Source organism: Eptesicus fuscus, chromosome 22 (assembly GCF_027574615.1).
Source record: "Eptesicus fuscus isolate TK198812 chromosome 22, DD_ASM_mEF_20220401, whole genome shotgun sequence".
Lineage (NCBI taxonomy): Eukaryota > Metazoa > Chordata > Mammalia > Chiroptera > Vespertilionidae > Eptesicus > Eptesicus fuscus.
Genome location: NC_072494.1, coordinates 44038188 through 44060457, shown reverse-complemented (window position 1 = coordinate 44060457; position 22270 = coordinate 44038188). Strand labels below are relative to the sequence as shown.

Below are 22270 nucleotides of genomic sequence, written 5' to 3'. Positions count from 1 at the left end.
TGATATGTGTGTAGTTGAGAAAAAATGGGATTATACTGTTAATGGGAACCTGAAAGGGAAGGAATCTAGTTGGGCTCATTAAAACAGGACAAGGGAAGGCACACGCGTGCGCTGCTGCTGCCTGTGTGGGCCGGTGGTTTCACATTCCTCAGGGTGAGCTCACCTGTCACTCTACCTGCAGATCAGATGTCTGTGCTGAACAGCTCTTCCTGCCACAAAGTGGTGTGCCCTCTGACCCCTGTCTTTTCTCTCCACCAGGTCAGACCGTGGTGCTGTCTCAGCCTGCCCTGGTACAGCTGCAGGCGCCCGGGGTCCTGCCCTCTCCCCAGCCCGTCCTGGCGGTCAGCGGGGGAGCTGCACCGCTCCCTAATCACGTGGTCAGTGTGGTACCGGCCCCTGTGGCCAGTAGCCCAGTAAATGGAAAACTTTCTGTGGCTAAACCTGCCCTGCAGAGTACTGTGAGAAGTGTGGGTTCAGATGTAAGTTTTGACACTTAGTGCTTTTTTAATGCCTGATTTAAAAACAAGGACAAAACACATTTTTGTTTTTGTTTTTTAAAGTTTGTTTTAGTGTGTCAGTGTGCTGAAATTGCACATCCAATATTTAGTGGAAAGTTAGGGCGGGGTTTGTGGTGTGAGAAGCTGCAGGGTCTGGTAAGAAGTGTGTGTGCCTTCCTCCTCTGCCTCCCAAGCCCTCTAGTACTGACACCGTCTCTGATAGTTCCTGATAGAAGTGCTTTTGGCAATTCAGAATCTAGGCTGTAGACTACTTCTTAGTCAGTATATTGAGCATTGCTCTGGACTTATGGAAGGGTTTTCAGCACTGCATATAATTGGCTTGCTACTCTGGGGATTAATGCCGGGGGTCTTAATCCAGCATCTAGAAGGGTTCAGGAATCTGGAGAAGGTGCTGTGTGTAAATTAACCAAGAGTCCAGAGACAAAACATAATTTTGGAAGGCATTTGGGGGGCCTGAGGAGCTTAGCTAAAGGAACTAAGTTCTCTCTTGTCTTAGGATCCCTTGCTTTTTATTAACACAAATTGTCCTAAGGCAAAGTATATATACATCAAAGGCCAGGGTTTAGTATACAGAATCCATTGTCAGATTGGAAGAATTGCCTATGGCTGTTCAGGTGTTTGGCCAGTAGGAGGCAATAACATGTAGATTAAGATGCCCTCAGCTGTCTGGCAGCAAGCAATCAATTTATGCATCCTTTTCAGGTTTGGGGAAATGCCCTCAGCCATTTCCAGATGATTCAGCCCTGCTGACATGCTGGAATTGGCTTCCGGCAGGGGATTCTGTCTCCTAATGATTACTTGATAGTTTCCCATCTTTACAAACCTTCAAATTTCCTAGCATGGTTGTAGAAATTTTTTATACTTTATAAATCACAGAAAGTGTCCTAAAATCTGCCACTCTCTAAAACCAGTTATAGCACTTACTGGCTAATTTTTGCCATCTTTAAAAGTGAATAAAATACCTCATGTCATGCACTAAACAGTAGTTGAACATCATGGCCAAAGTTTAATGAAAGTTAAAGTCAAATGATCAGTCTAACAGTAGAGTCTCTAAAATTGTGATTGGGAAAGGAAATCCCATATGTTTTCTCTAAAATAAAAGTGGGTATTGCCCTGGCAGGTGTGGCTCAGTTGGTGAGCATCATCTTGTGCTCCAAAAGGTTGCCAGTTTGATTCCCCGTCAGGGCACATGTCCAGGTTGCGGGATTGATTCCCTGTAGGTAGGGGTGTGCAGGAGGCAGCCGATCAATGTTTTGCTCTCACATTGATGTTTCTCTCTCTCTCCCTCTCCCTTCCTCTCTCTAAAACTTAATAAACTTTTAAAAAAAGTTTGGTATCAATGGTTGTTAATATTGCTACTTCACCTTTCTTAGGTGTTGCAAAGGTATTTAAAATCCTGTGAGTTTTGTAAGGTTGTTTATCAGACTGCAGGTGCTCTGTCTACCAGAATTTAACAAGCACGTCAGTAGCCCATGTCGGTGTGAAATTGCTCCACTACTGCAGGAACCCCAGCGGTAACCTCAGTCAGAGTGTAGTGGGGACCCGTCGAAAGGACGGGAGGTGGGGAGTGCAGGCCCTCCAGCCGTTCCCATCCTTTGTCGGGCACTGTGGCGAGTGTGCCAAGGCACAGGGAGGAGCAGCATGAGTATCTGGAGCAGACGTGGGTGGGACGAAGTAGACGTGACTGTGTTAGTTTATGTTGAGGACTGGGAGAGGGAGAGCACGGTGCTGTGGCACAGCAGGCAGCAGCACTAGTGTGCGTTTCAGGGGGAGATGGAAGGGTTAGGTGCTGGGATTTGCTTTAAAACCTCTGTGGGAGGAACACAGGCAGATGGAGAGAAGATGGGCAAATGCTGATGATCAGTGACGTTGGGTGCGGAGTATTTGGGAAAATTTCCACAATAAGTAAATAAACAATAACAAAAATCTAAAAATATTTCATGCATGCATACGTATCTTACCTTATAATAGACAAATATGCAAATTGACCACACCTTCGCCACGCCCAAGCCACGCCCACCAACCACGCCACGCCCACCAACCATGCCCACCAGGAAACCATTGCAGGGACGTTAGGGTGTGGCGGAGCCCAAGGCCGGGAAAACCTTGGGCACCAGCGGGGAGCAGGGATATTGGGTACGGCCGAGCCCAAGACTACCGCCCGGGGCCAAGCCCCGACCCTGAAAGAAGGCAGAAGGCAGTGGCCACAGCCAAGGCCTGGGTCCCCGGTGCCGGCAGAAAACTGGTGCAGGCAGCCAGGTGAATGAAGGTCTATTGCACGAATCTTCGTGCAAACGGGCTACTAGTATGCATATATAAAAATATATATCTATGTGTATATACATTTATATGTATTTTTGTTAATACCTGAGGATATTTTTCCTATTGTTTTTTCAGAGAGAGTTGAAGTGAGGGAGGGTGGGGGAGAGAGAGAAAAAAATATTGATGTGAGAGAGACACATCGACTGATTGCCTTCCACATGCACCCCAATCAGGGCTGGAAGCTAACCCATAACTTAGGTATGTGCCCTTACCTGGGAATCGAACCTAAGACCCTTTGGTGTGTGGGCTCTAACCATTGAGCCACTGGCCAGGGCTATTCATTGTTATTTTAATTAAAAACTTGTACAACCAATGGAAAAAAAATATCTTTTCATAAGAGACTGAGGAGGGTAAGAATGTTGAAAGAAGATTTTAGAAAAAATTATCCCTTCAAATTTTCTTTCATTAATGAGTTTGAATGTTTCCCCTTTAATACTTACAAATAGAACCAGCAACAGAAAATGGGCACAATTGTTTTTCTATAACGTTAGGAGTTTTAAAATATTTATCATGAAACATTTTAGACATGAAAAAGGTAATGACTATTAGAACTTTAACAACCATAGATCCGCAATATATCACAGTTGTTAGACACATTGACGTAACCTTAGCGAGCCTTCATGGAATTGTAGCCAGGTGGAGAGGAGTCTAGAAACGCTTCCCAGGAAGAGAGTGGTCAGGGTGGGCGTGACTCAGCAAACGGAGGGAGAGCTGGGATTGTCCTGTGCCAAGTGGGCTCATGTTCGCAGGGACTCCCGCGGGCTCCTGGCACTGTGCGAGGTGCAAGGAAGGTCCCTCTAGCCCTCAGGGGCTTTGATGCAGTCCTTGTCCTGACTGTCTGAACCACGAGCATCGCCGTGTGCTGCTGGCCCCTTTGTGGTCTCAGCATTCCTGAGAATTGTTTCTTGGTCTGTCAGCCCGACATCCTTTACTGGTATAGATTCTTGGTGTGAAAGACGCGTTTCCCTGCTTCTGTGCTGCGAGCGCTGTGAGCGTGCGCGTAGTGCACGAGGTGTTGGGGACGTGGAGATGAGAAAGCGCAGAACCAACGAGGACTGTCTTTTTAGCAGTGTTTGTTGGCTGGCATTCTTACTGCTTTCCACAATTTACAGTTGACAGTATTATAGGGAAAGCTTCAAGTACCATGTCCAGTGCAGTAGACACAGACAATTAGAATGAATTTCCTAGTCAACCCGCATTGAGGATTTTGTGCTTATTTTTCCCTGGCCAGCACATCAGGGAGTGAGCCGAGCCTCTGCAGGGTGAGTTTGCTGGTAGAGGCTTTGACTTAATGTTTATTTCAAGTAAAGAAACATCAGTCTGGCCCATCAGCCGCCAACCCACTCAGGAACTCAGAGCGAGCCCTGCCCTGGGCACCTCGCCGCTGCCGTGTCTGCTGATGGGGTCCTGCTTGGTCAGGACCACTTGGGTCAGTGTAAGTTCCTAGTTTAAAAATGGCCAAAAAAGAAAAATTTTCATTATGTGCTTCTTGTGCTTTTAAACAACAAGGGTAGTGAAAAAAGGGAAAAAAGAGAGTGTATCAGTCTTTTGTGACTTTGTAATGCTGACACGGCCCTTTTTCCTACCTCTGTTGTTCTCTGGTTGGCCGGCTTCGTGCTGGGCCGATGCCGCCGGGGTGCGTGCCTGGCGCTCCATGCTCTGCAGGCTGCGCCAGCTGCCGCATTGTCTTTGTGACTGCTGCCTGGTTCAAATTATCTCTCTCTTCTTGCCTTTTGCTGGTAAATGTGTTCTGTTTAAGTCTGGAAACCTCACCTAAGTTTTCAAGAAATATGGTTTGTTTTTGGCGCTGATCCTGATGGAAAAAGTGAACACGTCCTTGTCTCGGAGTGGAAGCTCTCACGCACGCTCTGAGTCAGTGGCGGAGGTGCCTTCCCAGGAGAGCTTGATCCTCTGGCTTCAAAGGGCTGCTGACTGCTGCCAGACCCCGACCAAGGCTTGCAAACCAGCATCTGTTTCCACCTGCAGGGCACCTTCCACTCCTCCACTGCCCACCACCCCTTCTCTCAGAGACGCCATGAAGTCCACGAGACCGCGGCCGTTACTTATTAGTACACGAGAGGCCCGGTGGCATGAAAATTCATGCTCTCGAAGGGGTTCCCTCAGCCAGGCCTGCCCCTTCTCACAGTCCGGGAGCCCTCGGGCGGGAGGTGACCTGGCTCAGGGGAAGGCGATGCCCCCATCACACCTCTGCTGCTGCCACTGCCGGCAGTGCAAGCCTCGGCCGGCCCTGGTTACCTGAGCCTTGGCCAGCCCTGGGCAGCTGGGCAGCTGCCACCTGAGGCTTGCCTGCGCCTTGTGCCAGCCCTGGGCGGCTGGGGGGTTGAGAGGACTGGGGGACTCCGGAGGCTGCGTGCCTGCTGCCCTGGTGGGGCTGAGGGGACTGGGCACCACCATCTTGTGGCTATGGGTGCTGCCATATTTGAGGGTGTGGCAGTCAATTAGCATATTCCCTCCTTATTGGTGGTGGGCGCCACCATCTTTGTGGCAGCATGAGGGTCAATTAGCATATTCCCTCTTTATTAGATAGGATTCTTTTGGTTATTGGGGCAAAAGGCCAGGAAAAAAGTGGTGAGATTATGTTGTACATATTCCATGGTGGGCCAGGGGGAGCAAGGCCCTTCCTGGGAATCAGGAGGTGGGACAGTGGGAAGAAGGACCCAGTAACCTCAGAGGGCCATGGATTAAGGGAACAGCTGCACCGATGGGGCCCAGGTCTTCCTCTCTGCCCATCTTCCAGACCTGCCTTGCTTTGCACCTCTTTCTAATTCTTTACTCAGTGACCTGGACCCTTCCCATCCCAGTCCCTACCCTTGGGAGCCCCTGTGCTGGGTCCCCAGAGTCATCACAGGGGTGAGATACCCGCAGGTATTGGACGTGGTGTGGAGGGGATGCCCCTGGCAGACCAGACCGGAGCTTGTATATTTTTCCTGGAGCCAGTGTTGTACAGTGAGGTTCAAGATTTCAGGTGCCTCAGTGCTATGAGTGTGGAGAGGCCGATGAGGCTCAGCTGGGTGTGTGCCACCATTCCTTTATAGCGGGAGGGTGCTGAGCTTGGGGAGCCTGCTGCTCTTACAGGAAGCCAGAAGCAAGCCTCCTCATGTCCAGAGGGAGACGTTACCTCATCTCTCAGCGTCTCTTGGTGGAAACGTGACCCTGAGAGATAGCCTGAGTAGAGGCCAGGCCTGTGCCGGGGACCCACAGGAGTGTCTTTCAAGGAAAATATGAGCCCTGGCCGGTTTGGCTCAAAGGGTCCCGGGTTCAATTCAGTCAAGGGCACACTGCAGGATCCCCGGCCCGGGCCCTGGCTGGGGCACGTACAGGAGGCAACCAATCAATGTCTTTCTCTTGCACCGATGTTTGTCTCTGTCTTTCCCTCTCTGTTCCACTCTCTCTAAAAATCAATGGGAAGAAAAAAAACCCCAAGATGGCGGCATAGGTTAAACACCTAACCTACAGCCGGGCACAACAATTTCAAAAACACAACTAAAAGTCAAAACGGACATCATCCAGAACCACAGGAAAGCTGGCGAACTGAAATGCCCACAACTAGAAGGAAAGAGAAAACCACAAGGATAATCAGAGGAGCCGTAAATGCCTGAGGTATGGAGACACGGGCAGAGACACGAGCAAGCGCGCGTGCGGGGAGGACGGAGCCGGAGAGGAAGGGGCGGCTGACGGCCTGGCCGGCGTTCCCTAGCAGGAAGGAGATAAAAGCTCCAGATTGCGCTGAACACCAGCTCCGACTGCACTGAACCCCAGTTCCGGGCGAAACCCTGGGAAGCCAGGCGCACGCTGGGGGAATGAATCTGGGCTGTGGGGCGCAGGCACAGAGGAGCGGCGGAAGGCAGAGCTCCAGAGGCACGCACGGGAAGATGCGCAGAGGAGGGAAGGTTGCCTGTGCCGCTGAAGCGCCAGACTGCGCTGAGACCCAGTTCCAACTACACTGAAACCCAGTTCCAGGCGAGAATCTGGGAATCCAGATTCATTAGGGGAGAGACTAGACTGGCAGCAGGCGAAACTCCAGGGCGCGTTTCTCTCAGAGGTGTTTGCAGGGAGTACAGAGGGACACAGACACAGGAACCTCGTAGGGCGGGGCTGACAGGAAGCCAAGGTTGTAGGCTCCACCCTGTAGCTCCGCCCCATCCAAGCTGAGCAGAGGCTTTTCCCTGCTGAGTGCCTCAGGCAGTAGCTGACCTACACTACATTGGAGACCCAGAAACGAGGGCATCTAGTGGTCGGCGTGAGATGACACCAGATTTCAACCACGCGCACAAGGGACACATTCAGGAGGCAGACTCAGTGAGCGCCAAAGCATTGCTGCATCAAGACCCGGCCCGTAAACATGTCTCCTGCACAGCAACTCTTCCTATATAGACAAAGAGGGTCCTCACGGCCAATTGGCCTGGAGGACAATTCCTCCCAGTGACACCAACAACAATCAAGACTTAACTATACAAAGGAGGACCAAGATGGAGGCATAGGGCGGAAGCCTGATCGTTGCCTACCACAACAGTTTTGAGACTACGACGGGAGAGCAGAGCAGACACCATCCAGAACCACCGGAGGGCTGGCTGAGCAGATGCTCTACAACTAGAATAAAAGAGAGGGGTACGTGGGATGATGCTGACGCCGGGGACCCAAAGTCCACACTTTAAGAACTACGGCTCAGGCGACACAGTGGCGGCCTGGAACGTGCTCGGCGCAGTTCCCCCGGCGGTCTCCGGCTGAGGGGACGGCTCCACTCACTGCCGAGCACGGACAGACGAGCCCCTGGGAGACATGGGGTAGGAGACTCCGCGCTTGCTGACCTCCGAGTCCTTCAAGAATCTCAACGCCCCGGAAGCGGCCAGGTGCGCACGCTCGGCGACCGGCCACCGCTGCAGACCCAAGGGCCGATGCAGTGACACCGGACCAGCCCGCTGCCACGCACCGGGCACACCGGAGCTTCGCCGAGCCCGCCGCCCAACGAGTTCTGCGGCAGCCGTCCTGGAGCTCTGGGAAAATGACCGAAGGAATTGCTGAGAGGGAATTGACCAACAGGAATTGGGATCAAGAAGACGAAACCCCGCTGAGACCCGGGTCCAGGCGAGGCTGCGAGCCTCTGGGCTCAGGTGTGGTCATACGCCCCTGGGTCTAGGTGAGGCCTCACGCCCCTGGGTCTGGGTGAGGCCACGCGCCCCTGAGTCCAGGAGAAGCCGGATTCCGGGTTCGGGTGAGGCCATGCGCCCCTGGGTCCGGGTGAAGCTGAATCCTGGGTCCGGGTGAGGCCGTGTGCCCCCGGGATCCGGGTAAGGCTGGGTCCCGGGTCCGGGTGAGGCCATGCGCGTCTGGATCCGGGTGAGACCACGCGACCAGGGGTCTGGGAGAGGTCATGCGCCCCTGGGTCCGGGTGAGGCCACGTGCCCCTGGGTCTAGGTGAAGCTAGATCCTGGGTCCGGGTGAGGCCATGTGCCCCTGGATCCGGGTGAGGCCTCGCGCACCTAGGTCCGGGTGAGGCCACGCGCCCCTGGGTCTGGGAGAGGCCACGCGCCCCCGGGTCCAGGTGAGGCCATGTGTCCCTGGATCCGGGTGAGGCTGGGTCCCGGGTCCGGGTGAGGCCACGCGCCCCTGGGTCTGGGAGAGGCCACGTGCCCCCGGGTCCGGGTGAGGCCATGTGTCCCTGGATCCGGGTAAGGCTGGGTCCCGGGTCTGGGTGAGGCCTCGCGCACCTGGCTCCGGGTGAGGCCACGCGCCCCTGGGTCTGGGATAGGCCACGCGCCCCCGGGTCCGGATGAGGCCATGTGTCCCTGGATCTGGGTGAGGCCTCGCGCACCTAGGTCCCGGTGAGGCCACGCGCCCCTGGGTCTGGGAGAGGCCACGCGCCCCCAGGTCCAGGTGAGGCCATGTGTCCCTGGATCTGGGAGAGGCCACGCGCCCCCGGGTCTGGGTGAGGCCATGTGTCCCTGGATCCAGGTGAGGCCTCACGCACTAGGTCCGGGTGAGGCCACGCGCCCCTGGGTCTGGGAGAGGCCACGCGCCCCCGGGTCCAGGTGAGGCCATGTGTCCCTGGATCCAGGTGACGCTGGGTCCTGGGTCCTGGTGAGGCCACGCGCTCCTGGGTCTGGGAGAGGCCACGCGCCCCTTGGTCTGGGTGAGGCCATGTGTCCCTGGATCCGGGTGAGGCCTCGCGCACCTCGGTCCGGGTGAGGCCACGCGCCCCTGGGTCTGGGAGAGGCCACGCGCCCCCGGGTCCAGGTGAGGTCATGTGTCCCTGGATCCGGGTGAGGCTGGGTCCCGGGTCCGGGTGAGGCTGCGCGCACCTAGCTCCGGGTGAGGCCACGCGCCCCTGCGTCTGGGAGAGGCCACGCGCCCCCGGGTCCGGTTGAGGCCATGTGTCCCTGGATCTGGGTGAGGTCTCGCGCACCTAGGTCCGGGTGAGGCCACGCGCCCCTTGGTCTGGGTGAGGCCACGTGCCCCTGAATCCGGGTGAAGCCGTGCCCCTGGGTCCAGCCGAGACCAAACCAGAGGGAGTCGGACCTCCGTTACCACCATTTGTCCACCATCCAGAGCTGAGGGGTCAGTGCTGACATGTACACATAAGGAACTGGTGGACTTTGAAATTGGGTCTCTAAAGAACTGTTGGTCCAGAAAGAAACTCACTACAGACTGATTCATTTGCCTGTCAGCATAACTATTATTGCTCGTCTCACATTCAGTTCTTATAAGTATATCTGTAGGGACACATGATCTCGCTCATCTAGGGGAAATGATGAACAACATAGACTGATGAACAAGAACAGAACCAGAAACAAGGAGGCATCGATCGGACTGTCGGGCCTCATAGGGAGGGTAGGGGAGGTTAGGGGGAGGGGCGAGAGATCAACCAAAGGACTTGTGTGCATGCATATGAGCCTATCCAATGGTTAAGTTCAACAGGGGGTTGGGGCATCCGTGGGGAGGGGTGTGGGATGGGAATGGGGGGATGAGGACAAATATGTGACACCTTAATCAATAAAGAAATTTAAAAAAAATAATAAAAAAAAAATAAAAATCAATGGGAAAATGTCCTTGGATGAGGATTAAAAAGAAAAGAAAAATATGAGTTTAAAATAACCTGTTTACAACGCAGAGCAATGCCAAAAAGCTCCTAGAAGAATGGAGAGGGCCCGTGTTCGGTTTCACAAAGAAAGCATCACCTGCCGACCCTCCAGTTGGAAGACCCGGAATAGGTGCCCTGTTAGGTCCAGGTGTGGGCCAGCTTAGAGCTAAGGAGATAAACATGAATACTACTTTTTAGTAAGTGAAATTTTAAACAAAGAGCATTGAAATCATGATATTTTTTTAGGCTGTGAAGTAGAGGAACCCATCAGAACAAATGCGACAGGAAGGATCAGAAAAGCCACCAGAACTTAGTAAAAAGTCCTCTGTGCTGTTTTTTGGCTTCCCTGCTATCGGGGACTCTGCAAATAAAAGAAAAACCTGCTTTGTTAAAATACTTGCAGTTTCACTTTAGATGGAGGTTTGGGGCTTCTCAAAGTTTATCTTGAAGAAGAATTTTGGCAAGAAGGTTACAGTAGTTTTTTTTTTTTCTTTTTAAATTTCTTTATTGATTAAGGAGGTTACAGTAGTTTTGAAAAGGGAAGTGGGTAGGTGTTTTTCTCTGACGTGTTGCTTTAGGTTAGGTTTATGTTGTGGCCACTTTATTCTGTGTTTTTCAGTTTGGCTTCCTGATGAGATTAAAAAATAACTGTTTTAAAGACATGCTGATTTACAGCTTAATAAATAAGTACGTTCTCTGGCCTCTGATTTCTCCTCTGCAGCCAGCACCTGCAGACTCATCTCGGGAGAAGGAGAGCTCTCCGGCCCCGCGGCTCCCCTCCCAGGGCAGCCACAGAGCTGGCGGCCTGCGTGTCCTCCCAGCAGGCCCTCACGCGGAGCGCTTAGTCTCACCTGCTGGACAGAAATGGCACCTGCTGCGCCTTGGTCCTGCCGCCGTCCTCTGGCGTGGCCCTCGCAGCTTCTGCGTCAGTTCATGCAGGGTGGCCGCCCTTTGATTGCCGGGGGTTGTCTGGCGTAGAGGCTGCCACAGTTATTTAAGAGTGTTGCATTCTTCTTTATAAACATTCCTCCACTGAGGAACTGGCTGCACAGATGCGTTGCAGGAGGCGCCTGGAGTCGGAGCTGTAGTTCTTGGCGTTGCTGGTGTTCTCGTGGCTCCGCAGGGCCTTCTCCCGGGCCTTCCCTGTGTGTGGAGCGCCAGCCCCTGGGCCACTGGATGGGGCCCTCGTGGGTCTCAGTGTTCCCCTCGCCGTGTCCCTTTCCTCTTGTGACTGGCTGTCCCGCTCTGTTTGGGGACAGTCCATGGCTTCCTGGGTCGTCGTGTCTGTCTTAATAGCATCACTGGAATGAAATTCAGTGCCATAGAGCTCACCTTCTTCAGGTGTGCAGTTGAGAGGTTATGGCATGCTTAGAGGTGTGCTACCTCGCATCACTGCCGTCTATTCCAGCGTGTCTTCATTTCCCCGAAAAGAAACTCCGCACCCTTTGGCAGTCACTCTCCCCTCCTCCAGCCCGCAGTGACTGGTCTCCTTTCTGAATGTATGGATTTGCCTCTTCTGGACATTTATGTCTGTGGGATCACACATGATATGGCCTTTTGGGTATGACTCTGTCACTCACCATAGTATTTTCAAGGTCTATTCATATTGTAACATGTATCGGTACTTAGTCCTTTTTCATGGCCAAATAGTATTCCGTTGTTTGGCTGCACCACATTTTGGATTATCCATTCACCAGTTACTGGACATTTGGGTATTTTCACTTTTTGATTATTGTGAATAATGTTGCTTTGAACTTTCATGTACAAGTTTTGATAGTTTTTTAAAACCACTTTTAATATAGAAAGAGTATTTACAAGTCATTCAGAAAAATGCGAGTTAACCCAACAACCAGATGGACAAAATGCTGTGCGCAAAATGCTGTGCGCAGTCTCCTCAACGGAAGGATCAGCCTGCGTATTCTTCAAGGGCGTGCCCTCCAGAAGGACTGTTTTACAACAATGTGGAAGAATATTAATTGTTAACAAAAGAGAACTTTGGCTTGGTGAAAGCTGGTTAAAAAGTGATATGCAAGGATTAGCATGTAATTCGAGTTTTCTGTGGCTCTCACCATGGACTGTGCATTCTGAAGGAAAGTGTCTTTATTCTTTATGCCTTTTCAACACTCCCAAGTGTTGTGCATGCTTTGGCCTCCCACACACATGTGTTTAGTCTGAGCATCATAATTTTTTTGCCTAGGAGACAGAATACTTCAAACACGGCGTATTCGGATAGCTTGCTGAGAGTCCAGTTGGAACTCTGTGTTGGGGTTCCTGTGGGGTTCATTTGTTTTCATTCTTCATCTTTTGTATTTATTGATGGTTTTGAGTATTTACATTAAAATATTCAGCACTGTTGTGTCTTTTCCACGGGAGGAAGTGAATGCTTGGCCACAGTGGTTTTCCTTGTGTAGTATGAGGCCTGTGCATCGACAGCCTGTGAGACTTCAATGCTGTATGTAACATGCAGGTGCTTTCATGTCATTGTTTAGAGAAACCCCAATCCTTGTTGGAAGTTCATTAAGTGGTGTGCCATCTGTGAGCCTTCCAAATGCCATAGAGAATTAGCCGTTGAAGTAGGCTAATTAACCTGTTGTCTAGCTTGTACCTAAACTCTTCCTTCTGGGCACCTGCTCCTGTGTGTCCCGTCCAGGCGCTGTGCCGAGAGGGCGCTGGGAAGAGGCTAGTTGTGGATGCTCTGACCCGGGACGTCAGGAAGAGGAGCAGTGATGGAGCAAAGTGGCTCTGTCCAGAGAGGAGCTGGCCGTCGGGGAGCAGCCCCATCCTGGCTGTGCCTGCTGCACGGGCGTGCGCGTTCCTGAAGGACGGGTAGTTACTTGACAGGGAAGTGGCGTAGGTGATGGTGATGGAAGTCAGCATTCTTGTAACATTTTGTAAGAAGGATAAAAATGGGAAACACACCCCTTTCTGACCCCTCATGTGTTTCTTTCCTCTGGGCTCTGACGGGAGGCTGTTGACTGTGGGGCCAGGACCACTTGGCTGGCTTGGTGTAGTAGTGGGGTGGGAATTGGGTTGTTATTTAGAAATCTGTATGAAATTGTTCAATTTTATTCACTGTCCCGTTAAGAGTTATTGAACACCCCACCATAGAAGGTTTGTTTTTGAGGTCATTACATGTAGAAGTCAGTGGTTTAGTACTTACAGGCATCAACCTGTTGTTTGGTTCTTTTTATGTACCTGGTTTTGTTACCTCCCCTTCTCCCCCAAATGAATTACACTAATGCTGTAGCAAACAGGGTTTAGTTTATAACGTAGTTTACAAGATACGATAAAACGAATTTTGCTCAGTAAGTTTCACTATAGTAGACATAGTGGGTAGTAAAGGAAAAGTAGTATTATATGGTTTTGGTACAAAATCTAGGTGGAGAGAGAGTTAACATTCATGAAACAGTGGAGCCCTTTAGAGTGTTGAGGTGTGTCTTCCAGATGATAAGGGCGTAATAAATTCAGAGAAAATCAAAATACCCATTGGTTGAGCAGGATTGGAGTTGCAGGGTCCTTACAATGAGGCGAGTGGCGGGGACAGCATCGACGATGGAGTGAATGGTATGAACGACGGAATGAGTCAGGAGTGTGGGGCACCCGGGGTAGCCTTTTAAAGATGAGGGGCTGGGTTAGGGCAGGTTTGGGTCAGTGGGGTGGTCATGGTCTGGAAGGCCTGGAGAGCTGAGGTGGTAGCTGAGATGCATGATTATCTTTTTATTTTCAATACACTAGCAACATGGGCCTGCTTTTTCGGGGGGAAGTGTTCTTAGCCATGGTAGACGGGAAGAGATCCCTGTGATGGATGGTCAGGAGGCGGCTGCAGCAGCTCAGGGATGGACTCTGAGCCCTTGTGGGAGGGAGAGCAGCAGTGGGCGGGGAGGACCGCAGCCCAGTGCCTGCTGAGCGGGTGAGGAGAGGGCAGAGGGCACCAATCCAGAGTGGCAGGAAAGTGAGTTAATGCTTGCTTCTCCCTATATACCCGGGAGGTTCGTGTCCCCCATGGAAGATGGAGACAGAAAATCCCAGGGAGAGGGATGTGCGTGTGCACACAGGAACCTGAAGCGGTGGTGGCTCCACAGTTGAGTGGCCTTAGGAGCGGCTGATAGGTGGTTCTGGAAAATAGCCAGTGACGTGGGTCCTGGAGGCAGCCTGATGGTGTGCGGCGGCCAGGGACCGGCAGGCGCTCTCGGCGAGCCTCCAGGGGGGAGTTGGAAGGGCGGTGAAGGAGCTAGAAGACAGGAGAGGAAGTTACGTAACATTAGGGTTGAGAAGCCTTACTCAATCATTGGACCTCAATTTGAGTAATACTTTCAAAAACCTATTTGAAACAACCAGTAACATATGTTTTGAACAGTTGTTTAAAATTAATTATGAAAATCTGATCTGATTGGGTTCTGGACTCGAGATGTTCGATTCATCTTCACTCTTGCTAGATTGCTGTGCTGAGGAGACAGCAGCGGATGATCAAGAACCGGGAGTCGGCCTGCCAGTCCCGCAAGAAGAAGAAGGAGTACATGCTGGGGCTGGAGGCGCGGCTGAAGGCGGCGCTGTCCGAGAACGAGAAGCTGAGGAAGGAGAACGGCTCACTGAAGCGGCAGCTGGACCAAGTGGTGTCAGAGGTGAGGGCTGGCGGGGAGCCGGGCTCGGGGTCAGTGCCCATTCTTCCTGAAAGGTCAGTAGGGAATGTTACATTTCAGATTAAGCTGTAAACTAACTGTGTTAGGAAAGGGGGCACGGTGAGCCCGGACACGTCTGCAGGAGGGCTTCTGAGTGTCCCCACCCTGCAGCCCGGGTGTCACCTTCCCCGCTTCCCGAGGCTTCTTTCCTCGTGGCACCTGACCATGCACCGCGCTGGGCCAGGCGGGCAGATCTCGGGTCTGTCCTGAGGCCTGGTGCCCCAGGGCCCTGCAGGGCGGCCCCAGCCCAGCACGCCTCTGCCTCCCCCGGGCTTCTCTCCTGTCCGTCTGCCCGCCGCCTGGGGGGACAGGGCCGGACGGCAGGAGCCTCTCGGGAGGATGCAGACTGGGGACTCCCCATGGGAGGGGCGAGGAGGGCTCTGCTCTTGTCTGAAAAGTTTGCTCCCCTTTGAGTTTTGTTTTATTTATTTATTTTTAATTTTTTAAAATTTTATTTTATTGTTTAAAGCATTACAAATAGTAGTACATATGTCTCCTTTTTTCCCCCATTGACCTTCCCCTGGCCTTCTCCCCCCCCCGCCCCTCCCTGCACATGCCTGCCCCCCATGTCTTGCGTTTCATTGGTTATGCTTATATGCATCCATATAAGTCCTTCGGTCGATCTCTTACCCCACCCCCTCTAACCCTCCCCAGCCTTTCCGCTGTAATTTGACAGTCTGTTCGATGCTTCTCTGCCTCTGTATCTATCTTTTTGTTCATCAGGTTATAATGTTCTTTATTTTCCATAAATGAGTGAGATCATGTGGTATTTTTCTTTCATTGACTGGCTTATTTCACTTAGCATAATGCTCTCCAGTTCCATCCATGCTGCTGCAAATGGTAAGAATTCCTTCTTTTTTCCTGCAGCATAGTATTCCATTGTGTAGATGTACCATTGTTTTCTAATCCACTCATCTGCTGATGGGCATTTAGGCTGTATCCAAATCTTAGCTATTGTAAATTGTGCTGCTATGAACATAGGGGTGAATATATCATTTCTGATTGGTGTTTCTGTCTTCTTGGGATATATTCCTAGGAGTGGGATTACTGGGTCAAATGACAGTTCCATTTTTAAATTTTTGAGGAAACTCCATACTGTTCTCCACAGTGGCTGCACCAGTCTGCATTCCCACCAGCAGTGCACAAGGGTTCCTTTTTCTCCGCATCCTCGCCAACACTTGTCGTTTGTTGATGTGTTGATGATCGCCATTCTGACAGGTGTGAGATGGTACCGCATTGTTGTTTTGATTTGCATCTCTTGGATGATTAGTGACTTTGAGCATGTTTTCATGTCTCTTGGCTTTCTGAATGCCCTCTTTCGAAAGGTGTCTATTTAGGTCCGTTGCCCATTTTTTTATTGGATTGTTTATCTTCTTTTTGTTAAGTTGTATGAGTTCCCTGTAAATGTTGGAGATTAAACCCTTATCAGAGATAACATTGGCAAATGTGTTCTACCTTGCAGTGGGCTTTCTTGTTGATGGTTTCTTTTGCTGTGCAGAAGCTTTTTATTTTGATGTAGTCCCATTTGTTTATTTTCTCCTTAGTCTCTCTTGCCCTAGGATCTGTGTCTGTAAAGATATTGCTATGACATATGTCTGCAATTTTGCTGCCTACGGAGTCTTGGAGGATTTTTATGGTTTCCTGTCTTGCATTCAAGTCCTTTAGCCATTTTGAGTTTGTTTTGTGTATGGTGTAAGTTGGTGATATAGTTTCATTTTGTTGCATATATCTGACCAAATTTCCCAGCACCATTTATTAAAGAGACTGTTTTGACTCCATTGTATGCTCTTGCCTCCTTTGTCAAATATTAATTGAGTATAATGGCTTGGGTCCATTTCTGGGTCCTCTGTTCTGTTCCATTGGTCTATATGTCTGTTCTTGTGCCAGTACCAGGCAGTTTTGAGAACGGTGGCTTGGTAATATAGCTTGATAGCTGGTATTGCGATCCCTCCAATTTTGTTATTCTTTCTCAGAATTGCTGTGGCTATTCGGGATCTTTTTTTATTTCAGATGAATTTTTGGAGAGTTTGTTCTAGGTCTTTGAAGTATGCCATTGGTATTTTAATAGGTATTGCATTGAATCTATAGATTGCTTTAGGTAGTATGGACATTTTAATGATGTTGATTCTACCAACCCATGAAGATGGTATGTTATTCCATCTGTTTATGTCTTCCTCTATCTCTTTTTTCAATGTCCTGTAGTTTTCCGAGAACAGGTCTTTTACGTAATTAGTTAAGTTTATTCCTAGGTATCTTAATTTTTTTTTTGGTGCAATGGTGAATGGGATTGTTTTTTTCATTTCTTTTTCTGTGAGTTCATTATTGGCATATAAAAAGGCCATAGATTTCTTGGTGTTAATTTTGTATCCTGCTACTTTGCCAAATTCATTTATTAGGTCTAGTAGGTTTTTGATGGAGTCTTTGGCATTTTCTATGTATAGTATCATGTCATCTGTGAATAAGAACAGTTTTACTTCTTTTAGAATTTGGATGCCTTTTGTTTCTTCTTCTTGTCTGATCGCTATGGCTAGTACTTCCAGTACTGTGTCGAACAGGAGTGGTGAGAGTGGGCATCCCTGTCTCATTCCTGTTCTTAGGGGAAATGGTTTTAGTTTTTGCCCATTGAGTATGATGTTAGCTGTGGGTTTATCATATATAGCTTTTATTATGTTGAGGTATGATCCTTCTATTCCCACCTTGTTGAGAGTTTTTATCAAGAAAGGGTGTTGGATTTTGTCAAATGCTTTTTCTGCATCAATTGATATGACTGTGATTTTTACCTGTCAATTTGTTTATGTGATGTATCACGTTTATTGATTTGCGGCTATTGTACCATCCTTGCATTCCTGGGATAAATCCTACTTGGTCATGGTGTATAATCTTTCTGATGTAGTGCTGGATTCGATTTGCTAGAATTTTGTTGAGGATTTTGGCATCTTTGTTCATGAGGGATATTGGCCTGTAATTTTCTTTCATTGTGTTGTCTTTATCTGGTTTTGGTATTAGGGTGATGCTGGCTTCATAGAAGGAGCCTGGAAGTGTTCCTTCCTCTTGAATTTTTTGGAATAGTCTGAGGAGGATAGGTTTTAGTTCTTCCTTGAATGTTTGGTAAAACTCCCCTGTGAAGCCATCTGGCCCCGGGCTTTTGTTTGCTGGAAGCTTTTTGATGACTGCTTCAATTTCTTCCATAGTTATTGGCCTATTGAGATGTTTAGATTCTTCCCGATTGAGTTTTGGAAGGTTATATTTTTCTAGGAATATGTTCATTTTCTCCAGGTTGTCCAGTTTGTTGGAATAGAGTTGTTCATAGTATTTTGTAACAATCCTTTGTATTTCGGTGGGGTCTGTTGTTATTTTTCCTCTTTCATTTCTGATTTTGTTTATTTGGGTCCTCTCTCTTTGCTTCTTGGTGAGCCTGGCTAGAGGTTCATCAATCTTGTTTATCCTTTCAAAGAACCAGCTCTTGGTTTTGTTAATCTTTTGTATTGTTTCTTTGGTCTCTATGTCGTCTATCTCCGCTCTGATCTTTATTATTTCTTTCCTTCTGCTTACACTGGGCTTTTTTTGTTGCTCTCTTTCTAACTCTTTGAGTTGTAGGGTTAGGTAATTTATTACCATTGTTTCTTGTTTTTTGCAGTAGGCTTGAAGAGCTATGAACTTCCCTCTCAAGACTGCTTTCACTGTGTCCCATAGATTTTGGATTGTTGTGTTTTCATTGTCTTTTGTTGCCATGTGTTTTTTATTTCTTCCTTGATCTCTCTGGTAACCTAGTCATTGTTTAATAGCATGCTGTTTAGTCTCCATGTGTTTGATTTTTTTGGATTGTTTTTATTGTAGTTGATTTCTAGTTTTATGCCACTGTGATCTGAGAAGATGCTTGATATGATTTCTATCTTCTTGAATTTGAAGAGACTTTGCCTATGACCCAAAATATGGTCTATCTTTGAAAATGACCCATGTGCACTTGAGAAGAATGTATATTCTGTGGCTTTGGGGAGAAATGTTTTGAAGGTGTCAATTAATTCCATCTGGTCTATTGAGTCATTTAGGATTGCTGTTTCTTTGCTGATTTTTTGTTTAGAGGATTTGTCCAATGGTGATAGTGGGGTATTAAAATCTCCTACTATGATTGTATTGCTGTCAATCTCTCCCTTGATATCCTCCAGGAGTTTTTTTTATGTATTTGGGTGCTCCTGTATTGGGTGCGTATATGTTTACCAGAGTTATTTCTTCTTGTTGGATTGCTCCCTTTAGTATTATGAAGTGGCCTTCCTTATCTCTTGTAAGTCCTTCACATTGAGACCTAATTTGTCAGATATAAGTATTGCTAACCCAGCTTTTTTTTCATTTCCATTCACCTGTAAAACCTTTTTCCATCCCTTCACCCTCAGTCTGTGTGCGTCTTTTTTTCTGAGGTGGGTTTTCTGTAGACAGCGGATATATGGGTTTTGTTTTCTTATCCTATCTGTTACCCTATGTCTTTTGATTGGGGCATTTAATCCATTTACATTTAAAGTTATTATTGATAGCTACTTATTTGTCGCCATTTTTATTCTTTACCCCTGTGTTCCTTCTTTGCTTCCTATTTCTTCTTTTTACAGCAGACCCTCTAGCATTTCTTGCATTGCTGATTTGGAGGTAATAAACTCCCTTAGTCCTTTTTTGTCTGTGAAGCTCCTGATTTCACCTCAATTTTGATTGATAGCCTTGCTAGGTACAGTATTCTTGGATTCAGACCCTTCCTTTGCATGACTTTGTGTATTTCATTCCATTCCCTTCTGGCCTGATGTGTTTCTGTTGAGAAATCAGTCGCTAGTCTGATGGGGGATCCTTTGTATGTAACTTTCTGTCTCTCTCTGGCTGCTTTTAAGATTCTTTGTCGTTGGTGTTTGCCAACTTAACTATAATGTGCCTTGGTGTCGGTCTTTTGGGGTTCATTTTGTTTGGGACTCTATGAGCTTCTTGGATTTGTGTGGTGTTTTCCTTCCCTATATCAGGGAAGTTTCCTGTCATTATTTCTTCAAACAGGTTTTCTATTCCTTGCTCAGTCCTCTCCTTCTGGCACCCCTATTATGTGAATGTTGTTTCGTTTCGTGTTGTCTCAAAGTTCCCTTAGGCTCTCCTGTTTTTTAAGTTTTTTTTCCTAGATGCTGCTCTGCTTGGGTATTTTTTCCTACCTTGTCTTCTAGCTCACTGATGCAGTCCTCTGCTTCTTCTAGTCTACTATTGATGCTTTCTATTGAGTTCTTTATTGCAGCGATGTCATTTTTCATTTCTTCTTGGTTCTTCTTCATTTCCTCTTGGTTCTTACACATATTGTCAAATTTGTCTTCCATTCTTTTCATCCATCTTATGACCATTTCTCTGAATTCTTTCTCTGACAGGTTGCTTGCCTCCATTTCATTTACTTCCTTTTCTGGTGATGCTTCCTTTTCTTTCATAGGTGGGCTGTTCCTTTTTCTCCCCATGATTGCTCTTCTCCGGGTGTCTGGTTATGTAGCTCTCTCTCCTGCGTTGACTTAAAGGCACAAAATACAAGACAACAAGGCCCAATGCACAAGGCACTGAACACAAATGTATTCACGATACTAATAACCCCAAATAAAGGTGACCACCAGAGAAAAGAGAATTAGGGGATTAAAAAAAAGAGTGCAAAAAAAGAAGGAAAAAAAGTAAGAGAGAAAAGAAAGAGAATAAAAAAAAGAAGGGGGGAAAAACCATTAATATGGGAAGAAAACTCCAATAGAACAATAACTAATCCAAAAATATGCAAACAACAAACACCCAGAGATGAATGCAAACTACAAACAATAACTAATAACAAGCAAGGAGAGGAAAAACAGAAGCAAAAAAAGAGAAACAATCACACAAACAAACAAAAAACCAAACTAATCAACAGTCAAATAAACAACAACAATAGGACAGAGAGAAAGAAGGGCAAAACAAAACAAAATAAAACAAAAAACCTAAAACAAACAAAAAAAAGGGAATAGAGAAAAAAATTGGATAGTGAAGAAAGAGAAGAGAGAAGTGTGTATGGACTTGGAGCAGGGGAGCGGAAATTAGATATATAAGTAGGATGAATTTTTAATAGGGGGTAAAAAGAAAGTATAGGGAAAATCTAGAGCAGGAATAGGGTAAGAGAAACAGGACAACAAGAGGGGAAAAGTGAGGAAGAAAGTGTTGGCATAAAGGTAAAATTGAGATAGAGTAAACTGATGCTAAAGGAAGAATGAAAATAGAATGTAGGACACTAATCACAAAATAAAATAAAATAAAATAAAGAAAAAATAAAATGGAACTTTAAGAAAAGGTAAAATAATAGTAGTAATAATACTAATTAAAAGTAAAAACATGATAATCAAAAAGTAAAATCAAGTGAGAAAAAAAATTTAGTTTCTTAAGTAAAAGATAAAAAATAAAAATGTGAGGTAGTGAATGTCATTCACTTCCTCTACTCTTCTGTTTGGCACGCCTGTTTCCTGTCAGGTAGTCAGGACAGTGTTGAAGTTCCCTGTGTTCCACTGCTCTTCTGTGTCGTAAGCCACAATCCTGTTTTCAAGCAGGTGGTATTTCTTTGTTTCTCAGCCTGCCTTTATTTGTGTTTACACAAGAGTCAATTTGTGATTCAACCCCAGTTGGCAGTGTTTCTGGATTGACCTCCGCGGCTATAAGTCCTCTCTAGCCAGTATTTAGTTTTTGTTTTCCCTGCCGCACTTAATACTGGTTTCAGGGAGTGGACTGCCCCAGAGCTGGTTTTCTGATCGTTTCTCCCTGCTCTGATCCCCAGGTTCCACAAAAACAACTTTCCCCTGAGTCTCTGAGAGTGTTTTTAATTGGGAGATCCTGTGTACTGGACTTAGTAATCAAAAGCAAGGATTTAAAGAGAAAAAAAAAAAGCTAGAGTAAGCATGGGGACTTGCGATGTTTTTCCCCAGCACTGCGCGCGTCTCTGCGCACGTCTCTGTGCACGTCTTTTTCCCTGGCACTGTGACCCGGTATACTGGTAGAACTTCAGGCTGCCTTTCTGTGCCCAGCCTAGCAATGGGCTGATTTCTAGAGTTCCCTTCTGCCAGCAGCCCTGTGGACCCCCTTCCACATTTGCGGGCTACGCTGACTCCAACGGCCACCGATTTTGTGGGGCGTTGACTTTCTTTGAAACTCTAGTTCCAGCTGTGCGCGTTTCTCCCTTCAACCTGGATCGCAGACCTCACGTTCTCTGAGCGATATTTGACCTTTCCGTGAGAAGGTGCAGAGCTTGTCTGAGTCTGTGTATTCGTGCTGCTTGAGACCCGGTGTTTGTGGCTTCGCAGCTGGTCCCTGGGTGTTGTGGTTGTAGGGTCCCGGCAGGTATCCGAGTTCTTCCCAGGTTGAAGGTGAGGCTATGCTTCCGATCACAGCCACTCTCCCCTTCAAGATGGCGTGGTCTCTGCGGCAGAGCCGGCCGCTCCGGGAGAGATTTCAGCAGCAGTAGGGGCTGCCCGGTCAGGGGAGCCCGGGCCCGCAGTCCCCAACAGTCCCTCCTTCACAAATAGACACCCCCCGCACGTCCACACACTCTCCTGCTGTTCTCTCACTCACACACAGTCTTGCAGCCTGCCTTCCCGTTGGCAGCAAGTTTTGTTTTATTGTTGAAGCGTTCCCATAACGTG

At 48.2% G+C, this 22270-nt stretch overlaps 1 protein-coding gene across 4 annotated transcripts in view; it reads left to right on the top strand.

The window, feature by feature from the left end:
* Positions 1-22270, top strand: part of ATF6 (activating transcription factor 6) — a 157689-nt gene that overhangs the window by 33635 nt on the left and 101784 nt on the right. For 3 of the 4 annotated variants that reach the window (XM_054712281.1, XM_008153159.3, XM_054712283.1), the window contains exons 8-9: positions 259-479; positions 14376-14561. In XM_054712281.1, coding sequence (XP_054568256.1) covers positions 259-479; positions 14376-14561 — 407 coding nt within the window. The remainder of the gene's footprint in view (positions 1-258; positions 480-14375; positions 14562-22270) is intronic. The other variant, XM_054712282.1, reaches the window with a different exon arrangement.